Source organism: Bos javanicus, chromosome 21 (assembly GCF_032452875.1).
Source record: "Bos javanicus breed banteng chromosome 21, ARS-OSU_banteng_1.0, whole genome shotgun sequence".
NCBI lineage: Eukaryota > Metazoa > Chordata > Mammalia > Artiodactyla > Bovidae > Bos > Bos javanicus.
The window spans coordinates 68,458,454-68,467,971 of record NC_083888.1 but is presented as its reverse complement, the minus strand read 5'-3'; the positions used below and the strand labels follow the sequence as shown (position 1 = coordinate 68,467,971).

Sequence of the window (9,518 nt, the reverse complement as noted above, 5' to 3'; positions counted from 1 at the left end):
CTCAGGGCAACAGGGAAGAGGGGCAGGCTCTCCTGTGCAATCAAGGAGGGCTTCCTGGAGGAAGGGAGGCACTAGGCTGCAAGGAGGGCTTCCTGGAGGAAGGGAGGCACTAGGCTGCAGGGATGGTGGGAAGGGAAGGGTGAGGGAGGGGGTGGAGGGTCTCACCAGGTGCCTTGTTCCTCGGGGGGTCGGTGGCAGCTGCCCTGCTGGCCGCCTCTGCGTCCCCTCGGCCGCGGGCCGTCTTACGCAGCTGGAAGCCCTTCCTGATGTCAGCCAGCAGGGCGTCGATGACACACACCTCTTCTTGCTTCCCGCCTCCCCTCCTGGCTGAGGAGCCCAGAGACCATCAGGGACACTGCCCAGCGTCCCCAGAGCCCCCCAACTCTCGAGGAGGGAGGAAAGGCCACAGCCCAGACTGGGTGGTCCCCAGCCACCCGCTGCCCAGCTCACCGGCCTTGCCACCCTCGCCCCGCGGCCTGCGGGCCTCCTCCTCTGCCAGCTGCTGCTTCCTCCTCTCAGCCTTGGCTGCCTGCTCCTTCCGATCCTTGTTCTCCTGCGGGACGGACGCAGCCCGTGACCCCAGGCCTCCGGCACCCCATTCCACCTGCCCTGCTCGGGGACAGCGGGGACTGCAAGCCCACCACACATCCTCCCACCCACCTTCAGGGCACGGAGGAAGAGATCCCGGAAGGTCTTCATGGTGCTGAGCGTGTCCTCCAGGGATAGCTGCTGGGTGTCCTCACACAGGTAACTAGCCAGCTCCAGCTGCTTCTGCTCGATGGCCTGGAACACCTCCTCCAGAGCCTGCGAGTCTGTGATGCTGGCCTGTGTAGAGGGGAGACGTGGGGAGGGGGGGTCACGGCCTGGGGGGCAAGGGGGCGGGGCCGGGGCTGTGGTGGGAGGGGCAGGGGCCTGCGGTGGGAGGGGTCAGGGCCTGCGAAGGGTCAGGGGTGGGCCGGGGCGGGGCTAGGGCGGGGCCAGGGTCCCACCCACTGTCACAGGAGATGCCTGCTCCGGAGCCTCTGGAGCGCTAGGTGCGGCCACAGCAGGACGGCCACTAGCTTAGGCTCTGCAGGCAGCGGTCGCCAGGGCTCTGAGGGCCAGGGGGCTGAGCCCTTCAGCCCAACGTCAGGCGAGACCCCTCAGCTGCGGAAACCGCCTGGGGGCCAGGAACAGGGGCTGTTCTGCAGGGGCCCTCGCTCTAGCTCTCTCCTCCCCAGGCTCACCCGCCCTGCTCGCGCTCCCACTTTACAGTAGACCCCAGGCCCGGCAGACACTCCAGCCCTGGAAAGGGCTGAGCCCGCCCAGCACTTGCCTGGAGGCGGTGGGAGTACTGCTCCTGCACCTCCGGGACGGAGGAGGACACTTTCCGCTCCATCTCCAGGAGCTTCTTCAGGTTAGTGCTGGACTCCGAGTGGATGGCATCCAGGTTGATCCTGAAGGCGCCAGTCAAAAGCTGCTGTCCAGCCTTGCTAGGACAGCGGGGCCCCCGAACAGCACACCCTCAGGGACAGTGGCTCCCGACAGCACACTGGCTGCCAGAGGCATGTCAGAGCTCTAGGGTGGGCTGAGCAGTGTGGGGTCAAACGCCCACCTGAGAAGGTGCTGGGCTGGTGGTGTCAGGACAGTGACCCCGACGGCTCAGCCTGCCCTCCTTGCCTGACTCTCTGCAAGGCTCAGCCTCCCCAGGACCGGAGAACCTTCCATGGTGGCATGGAGCCGGGCCAGCCAGTGCTGAGTGTGGACCCTGCCCTCAGAGCCGCCCCTGGGCTATGTGATCCCACAGACCTGATCCTACTTCCTGGGGCCTCAGCTCCCCTGACTGTACAGTGGGGGCAGCATGGACATGTCAGGAAAGTCCGCCTCGTGAGGGGGCCGTGCCGGACCAGCCCCTGGTGTGACCGTGGCTGGGTCACTCCCGGTCCCTCTAGGCTGTGCAGGGACAGGCCACAGTGGACACAAGGCCCTGTGCCGAAGGGGAGACTGTCAGGCAGCAGATCTGGGGTCCAGGGTGGGGCCCCAGCATGGGAGCAGCCCAGTTGAGCCCAGCTGCACCGGCCAGGGAGTGGGCAGGGGAGGGGAGGCACCTACCCTGCAGCTCGGGCAGGCAGCTCCAGGTCCTGGGGTAGCTGCAGGAGGTCGGGGTGGCTCTCCTCCACTTCCTGCAGCACGACGTGTCCAGTGAGGCCCACTGAGGCGACACACCCAAGGCCGCCATGCAGGCCCCACCCTCGGCAGCTCTGGTCCACGTCCCTCGGGGAAACCCCTGGCACCTTGAGCCTCCAGGGCTTCCCTTGGGCCTGACTGCAATTCTCACGGTTTTGCTGTCCCAGGGTTGGGGCGGGACGGGGGCTGGTCAGAGTGGGTGCGGGCTGCAGGGCGGGACAGTGCTGCAAAGGGGAGACCTGGGGGGCTGGGTGGGGCCCCCGGGGCCTCTGGACCTGTGTGCTGCACTCAGGAGGCACCCCGCCCCCGCCACTGGTACCTCCAGCACGTGGTGCAGCAGTGTGACCCGGCTCTGCTGGGACTTGGTCTCCGTGAGCTTCAGCAGCGTGCTTATCTTGAAGCCATCAGCATCCCCAGTGTGGCTGCCCTGTGAGGGGAGGGCAGGGAGGGAGTCCCTTGGGCTGGTGGAGGGGTGGGGGTCGGGGGTCTGGGAGCAGGGGTGGGCTGGGTGCCGTCCACTCACGTAGTTGAGGAAGTTCCCGATTTTCAGGATCAGCTGGCAGAAGACGGGCAGCCGGTGACTGGTGAGCAGGCCTGCGGGGCAAGGTCCCTTCATGCCTCCCCCTGGCCTGGCCCCCAGGCTCCGCCCAGGGTGGGACAGGGGCATGGGGCGTGAGGGAGGGGCAGGGCAGTGGAGCCCTGACCCCAGGAAGCTTGGGGCGTGCCGCCAGCAGTGCTCCCTGAACCCCAGTGCCCGTTCTGTGGGTGAAGACGCTGAGGGGACCTTCTGGAACCTGCGGCCACCTTGGCTCTCGGCTCTGTGGTCGAGGTGACAGGGACATCATCCCTGAATGCAGGCCCAGCAGAACCGGGTTATGCCTCAGCGGTCCATCCCGTCCATGTCCCTGCCACGTGGCTGTGGTGACTCCCCGGCTCCTCGCTCAGGGAAAGTGATATGTGTGTGCATGTGTGTGAAAGCATGTGCATGCATGTGTGCACCTGTGGATGCGTGAGAGCACATGCATGTACATACCTGCATGTGTGTGTGCGTGCGTGTGTGCATGCGTGCGAGAGTGTGCACATGTGTACCAAGAGCACGTGCACGCGTGAGAGCGTATGCACACGTGTACATGCGTGGGCACCTGTGTGTGATCGCACATGTATACACACGTCTGCATGTATGTGTGCATGTGTGCACCTGTGAGTGTGCATGCACGTGTCTGCATGTGTGCAAGAGCGTGTGCGTGTGCACATACGTGAGCGCGTGTGGGTGTTTCTGAGCGCATGCACGTGTGCGTGCGTGCACATATATATGTGTGGGAACGTGTGTGGGCACGTGTATGGGTGTGTGTGTGCGTGCCCACATGGCGTGTGCACACGTGACTGTGCATGCATGGCATGGCCCTCAGTACCGGGCGGTGGTCTGTGGGGAGGGGAAGCTCAGCACCCACAGGCGCTGTCCAGGGCCAGCCTGCCCAGCCCCGCATCTGCACTCACTCTCACAGGCGGCGAGCAGCAGCTGGGCCTTAGGCCGCACCATGTCCAGCACGACGGCCGTGCCCTCACACAGCAGCATGCACTCGATCCGAAGCTGGTAGCTGGGGCGGCAGAGCAGGAGTTCAGGCTCCAGTGGCCCCCATCCACCTGCCTGGGACCTGCAGGGTCCTCTCAGCTCGGAGCTGCCGGGGGTCTCATGGCCTGGCCTGGTTTAACATGCACATTCCCGGGCCAGGCCCCAGATGGGATCTGGCAGGACCGGGAGGGCTCAGCAAGAGCACTTTGGACAAGCCCCCAGGTGCCGAGGACAAGGGCAGTCACCCTCTGTGGGACAGTCCCCTCCTAGAGCAGAGGGATCACACAGGAGGGCCTGGGCCGGCCTGCAGGAGGCCACGGAGCTCTGCTCACCACCCACCCCCACGACGTCCCTGGCCTGGAGGAAGGGCTGGACCCCACAGGGCCCCTTAGAGGGCCCCGAGGCTGGGGGCTGCATCAGAGATGTTGGCCCCCACCCTTCATGGAACCCCAGGCAGGGGTCTGCACAGCCCTGCCGTCTGCTCCGGGCCCAGGCCCAGCTGCCGCCCTCGACCCCTGCCCATCCCGGGGGCTACCAGCTGACCAGGGGATGTTCAGCAGGAGGAGGTAGAACTGGTCGGCGCTGGCGAGCCTGGCCTGATCCTCCGTGAAGGAGCGCAGGTTCTCGATCTGCGGGAGGCACCCACGTGTGCTCGCTGCAGCCCGCTCACAGGAGCAGCTCTGCATGGAGGGGCCCGGGCTCACCTGTCGCCCCGCTTACTCACCTCGTGCTTCTCCGGAAGAAGCTTGAGGAGCTGCTTGAGGACCTCCACGTCAAACTTGGTGCTGTCCCCAGCCCGGATCATGGCGGTGACCTCCTCGTTGGAGCTGGAGGGGCAAGAAGGTGGGGGTGGCTGAGGACGGCACGAGCCATGGCCCTCAGCCTCCTGGGACCCTGCCTGCCTGGGATGGCCCTGGGCCCACAGCCCCACGCCGGTCACAGCAGGCTTTCTCCCTCCACCTAGGGAGTCTCAGGGCACAGAGAAGGCAGGCCACCTGCCCAGGTCACGGCTGAATGATGCACTCCCCAGCTGCCCGAGCGCCCCCTGCCTCCTTCCAGGGGGCTGCTCAGGACACAGGGTAAAGGCTCAGCGGTACCCAGTGAGCTCCCGGGCAGGGCACCTGCCGCTAGGAAGCACTCAGGGCAGGGAGGCAGGGCCAGGTCCTTGGCCTGCCGCTGCCACCACCCGTCTGTGGCTTTAGAGGATCCCTGCCACTCTTTGGGTCTCATATTCCCCAGGGAGGCTGGACTGATGGTCTTCAGGGCCCCCAGCAGAAATCCTTTGCTGCTATTATCTGACTGACTGCAGTCCCAGGGATGGGGTGTGCACTTCCCAGGGCGGCCTGCAGAGGGCACTGCTGAGCCCAAGATGGGCCAAGGCAGAGGCTGGGCTTCTTATCCAGGCATCGAGATCCTGGACGCTCACCATTTAAACTGCTTCAGGAAGATGTTGAGGTTCAGGCTCTTCTTGGAGTCCAGAAAAGTGATCTGTAAAACAGCCCCAGCCCGTCAGTACCTGGAGGGCGGCCACGGAGCCCTGTCTGAGCCCGGGCCCCATCCCTACCTCCTTGGGCTCCTTCCTGGCCGGGGCCACGGCCTGCTCCTTGGGTTTGGCCGTGGGAAAGGAGAAGAGCCGCTCGATGCTGGAGAAGTCGGGCTCCACCACCTCGGTGTCGGGGCTGCTCAACGTTGCCCACATGGAGCTGCCCTCTGTGGGTGAGGGGGCTCCAATCAGGCTCACACCTGACCCCCAAGTCCAGAGGCAGCTGGTGCAGGCCTAGAGGGCTGGCAGGAGTGCCCTGCCTAGGGCCCGGCCCAGGGCAAGCATACAGCAGGCACTTGATAAACGCCCAAAGAAGCCCTCCAGCTGATGCCATGTCGTGTGCATGCGTGCGGGTGCCCAGGGCCCCGTGTCCAGGCTGGCCGGTGACCTGGCCTCTAGCCACCCATGGCCTTGACCTTCTCTCGGCATCAGCACGCCCAGCCCCTGGGCCCACGCAGTGCAGGGCCCCAGCAGCAGAGACCTGCCAGCCTCCAGGGGGCATGTGGGAGCACAGGGGCCTGAGGGGAGACCCCTGACCTGTCCCCGCCCCCTGCTCCAGGAGGAAAGCCGTGGGGGCCGGGCCTCACCGCGGGCCACACTGGATGGCAACTTCTGCCAGTTCAGCTTCTTCATGCGCAGGGTGGGAGGGTTCACGCGCCGGTGGCGGGGGACCCAGGCCGAGCCCAGGCCGCCGTCCACCTGGGCCACGATGATCTCCTCCACGCTGCCCGCGGTAGGGGGCCAAGAGACCCCGGGCAGGGGTGGCGGCGGGGGCGGGCCCCCCAGGCCCGGGAGGGGAGGTGGGGGAGGTGGGGGCGGGCCCCCCAGGCCCGGGAGGGGCGGTGGGGGCGGTATGGTCCTAGCAGAGTTAGGCAGTGGGGGTGGCGGGGGCGGCGGGGGCGAGGGGAATGCAGCCCTCATACCCGGCAGGAGCGGGGGCGGGGGCGGCGGCGGGGGAGGGGGAGGGGGGGGAGGGGGGGGCCGCCGGGGCGCGGTTGTGGGGCCAGGGAGCGGGGGCGCCGGTGGGGGCGGGGGGCGCTCCAGCGGCTCCGGGGCTGTTGGCTGCGGTGCCGGCCCACGCTCGCCCTGGACGCTGGCGACGGGAGGGCTGCCGAGGGCCGCAGCTGGCTGCTGGCCCCCCAGGTCTGCCGTCGGGGTGCCAGAGTTTTGCGGGGAGCTGCCCCTTTGGCTTTGGCCAAAGTCGGCCTGGGTGCTCTTGTGGGCCTTGTCCAGGGAGCGGGGGTGGGGCCGGCCCTTGATGGACAGGAGGCGTTCAACCATCTCCTCCAGGGTGCACTCCTGGCCTGGGGTGGGGACATCCGGGCTTAGGATGGGGTCAGGGGCCAAGTATGGCCTCCTCCACCCGCAGGCCGAGAACCCTGTCTGCCCACCAGGCTGGGCTCGGGGAGGGGGACGCAGGCTGGGGCTGCGGGCTCGGTGCTCCTCCCCCAGCCCGCCGGCTCACCGTCCGTGGCCAGGAGCACCGCCCGGTTCACCAGGCTCTCCAGGGCCTCCCAGAGCAGCTGGCTGGAGCGCAGGCTGGGCTCCAGGTGCAGGAGGCCCTGCAGCACAGACAGCAGGTGGGCAGACGCGGGGGAGCAGCTCACCTGGGGTGGGCGAGAAGTGCGGGTCGGTGGGCCTCACCCGCAGGCCTCCCCGCGAGGGTCCCTGCGCCCCAGGTGGTGGTGGTGGAGTCGCTCGGTCGTGCCCAACTCTGCAACCCCATGGACTGTAGGCCCTGCCAGGCTCCTCCGTCCACGGGCATTTCCCAGGCAAGAATACTGGAGCGGGTTGCCATGCCCTTCTCCAGGGTATCTTCCTCACCCAGGAATTGAACCCAAGTCTTCTGCATTGCAGGTGGAGTCTTTACCTACTGAGCTACAAGGGGAGCCCCGGTAACGAGCCTGAGTTGGGGCTCCCCGATGGGCACGCTGGTGACGTCAGGGCCGGGGGACAGCGTGTGGGGTGTTAGCAGTGCCCACTGGAAGCGCCCCTGCCCAGGGTGACAGCCCAACGTCTCCAGCTGTTTTTGGACGGCCTCTGCAGACCCCGGCCCCTGGCTGAGAGCTGCCGGGTTCAAGGAAGACGGGGCCTGGGCTGAACTGGAACTCAGCTCCCTCTCAGCCTCTCACTCGTCCCAGCGTCCCCTCGGACCACCCCACAGCAGCCGGGCTGCTAGGCCCAGGACCACGCAGCCACCCTGTCCTGCTGGGTCCCCGCCCCAGGCTCCGCCTCTCCAGTCCCCTACCCGGGTCGGCTCGGGGTGTGGCTCTGGAGCTGCCTGAGGCCCAGCAGGGTGGGGTGTGAGCGGGGCAGGACATGCGGCTCCTCTGAGCCCTGCCCCCCCCCACCCCCGAGTCCTGGGAGGCGCTGCCCGCCGCGTGCACCTTGTGGAAGAGTGCGGAGAAGACCTCCTGGTGGCTGTTGATGTCGATGCCGCCGAAGGCCCGCAGCAGCTCCTCCTCGTCCTCGGCCCTGGCCTCCCTGAAGGCCTCGAGCTGGATCAGCAGGTCCCCATCCTCCAGGTCTCTGGGGTGGGGGTGGGGGAGGGCGGGGGCCAGAGTTCAGTTGGCTGCCCCCCCACGCCAGCTGCCCCTCCCTGGACAGACATGCAGACCACCCTGAGCAGGGCCTGTGGTTCCCACAGCAGGGGCGGGGGACGCTGTGGTCTGTCGGGTGGGCTTCTCCGGTCAGCTCCACGCCCCTTGGGACAGGAAGCGTGAGTTCTCACACCTGCATGTTGAGACGGCACAGCCACGCTGCATGGGGCGTGGGGCGGAGGGCAGGGGAGCACCAAGGCGCTGGCCTGAGCTGGGGTGCTGTGCCCACCGAAGCCAGCCCTGACCGGTCCTCACATCCAGCAGGCCTCTCACCACTAAGGCCAGTTCAGCACCACTCATGTCAGCTGGGAGCCTCCTCACGGGGTGGCCCCGCGCCCTCTCCCCTGGGAGGAGTGTGGTCCTGGTTAGGACCAGGATGGGGTTCTTAGCCTCACGGGCTTCTTTAAAGGTCGACTGATAAACAGAGAGTGTCCCACGCGACATCTGGGACACACACTGACAGTCTGGGTACACTCCAGTTTAACCGGGCATCCTGTATTAAACCCGGGGACCCTGGTTCTGGGGCAGCTGCTGGCCGCTGGGGGAAATTCCGCAGAATGGCCTGTGCAGTTAGGGATGGCAGGCTGGGTCCTCCCTGGGCCTGGCCCCAGGATGGGTGGGCCTGTCGGGGCTACTCCGGGAAGCCCCCCTCCCCGCCCACCTGGAGGTGCTAACTGGGAGCCGGGGGGAGGTGCGTGGGGACTCACCGCAGCCGCGTCAGGACGTCCAGCAGCTGCAGCCCTGGGAAGGGACAAGCGGATCACGGGCACGTGGAACACTTTCCCCTCCACCCTTTCCCTGGGCTCAGCCCCACCACCCACAGTGCCAGCTTGTGGATCAGGAGGGGAGCCCGCTCCCCGGGTTGCTGGAGGCACGGGGCTCTGGGAAGACCGCACTGGACACGCATGGTGCCCGGGGAACAGGCACGCCACAGCAGCAGGGCCAGGCCTGCACGTCAGCCAGCGTGCCCGCCTCCCTCCACGCGGCAGCCTTGCACCGGGATCCCTCCAGCACTACCATCCAGAGGTCCTGAGGCCCTGTGTCCTCTGAAGGGTGCAGGAGGGCAGGAGGCTTCCCAGGCCCAAGCAGAGCCTGCCCCGGGGCCCTGGAGAGGGGCGAGGGGCATCGCCCCAGAAGCGGGCAGCACAGGCCGGGTAGCCAGGGCCTGGCGCGGAGGTCAAGGTTACCGATGAACTCGCTGCGCAGCTGGGCGCGGGCGCGGACGTCCTCGGGGCCGAGGATGATGGCGTTGACCACGCTGAGCAGGGTGGCCACGTAGGGCACGTTGTCGCTGTCCGAGAGCTCACTCATGATGACGCTGAAGCGGTACTGCTGGCCGCACACTGTCTGCAGGGTAGGGGGGGCGGGCAGGGGTCAGCGTGCCCCCGGGCTCTGGCCCAGCCCCCGCCACACGTGGCTCACCTTGTAATGGTCCAGGGCGTCCAGGGTCAGCGCGTGGCCCTCTGGCGAGTAGATGCACAGGGCGGCCAGCAGCTCAAACACCTGCTTCTTGACCATCATGTTGGACGTGTCCAGAGCTGCTGGGGGAAGGGGCCTCTCAGAGGGGCTTGGGGCCCCCTCCTCCTGGTCCTGCCCTCCCCCTGCCTGCACCCGCTTCCCAGCCCAGGCTCCCACC

The 9,518-nt window shown here is 67.4% G+C and overlaps 1 protein-coding gene across 7 annotated transcripts in view; it reads right to left on the bottom strand.

The window, feature by feature from the left end:
- Positions 1 to 9,518, bottom strand: part of INF2 (inverted formin 2) — a 28,543-nt gene that overhangs the window by 4,979 nt on the left and 14,046 nt on the right. For 6 of the 7 annotated variants that reach the window (XM_061395530.1, XM_061395528.1, XM_061395523.1 and 3 more), the window contains exons 3-20: positions 9,305 to 9,420; positions 9,070 to 9,229; positions 8,590 to 8,623; positions 7,670 to 7,811; positions 6,748 to 6,889; positions 5,870 to 6,586; positions 5,304 to 5,449; positions 5,166 to 5,227; positions 4,464 to 4,566; positions 4,283 to 4,368; positions 3,664 to 3,764; positions 2,690 to 2,760; positions 2,486 to 2,593; positions 2,092 to 2,162; positions 1,316 to 1,436; positions 661 to 825; positions 451 to 553; positions 166 to 327 (exon numbers count right to left, since the gene is read on the bottom strand). In XM_061395530.1, the coding sequence (XP_061251514.1) occupies positions 166 to 327; positions 451 to 553; positions 661 to 825; positions 1,316 to 1,436; positions 2,092 to 2,162; positions 2,486 to 2,593; positions 2,690 to 2,760; positions 3,664 to 3,764; positions 4,283 to 4,368; positions 4,464 to 4,566; positions 5,166 to 5,227; positions 5,304 to 5,449; positions 5,870 to 6,586; positions 6,748 to 6,889; positions 7,670 to 7,811; positions 8,590 to 8,623; positions 9,070 to 9,229; positions 9,305 to 9,420 (2,610 nt within the window). The remainder of the gene's footprint in view (positions 1 to 165; positions 328 to 450; positions 554 to 660; positions 826 to 1,315; positions 1,437 to 2,091; positions 2,163 to 2,485; positions 2,594 to 2,689; positions 2,761 to 3,663; positions 3,765 to 4,282; positions 4,369 to 4,463; positions 4,567 to 5,165; positions 5,228 to 5,303; positions 5,450 to 5,869; positions 6,587 to 6,747; positions 6,890 to 7,669; positions 7,812 to 8,589; positions 8,624 to 9,069; positions 9,230 to 9,304; positions 9,421 to 9,518) is intronic. The other variant, XM_061395527.1, reaches the window with a different exon arrangement.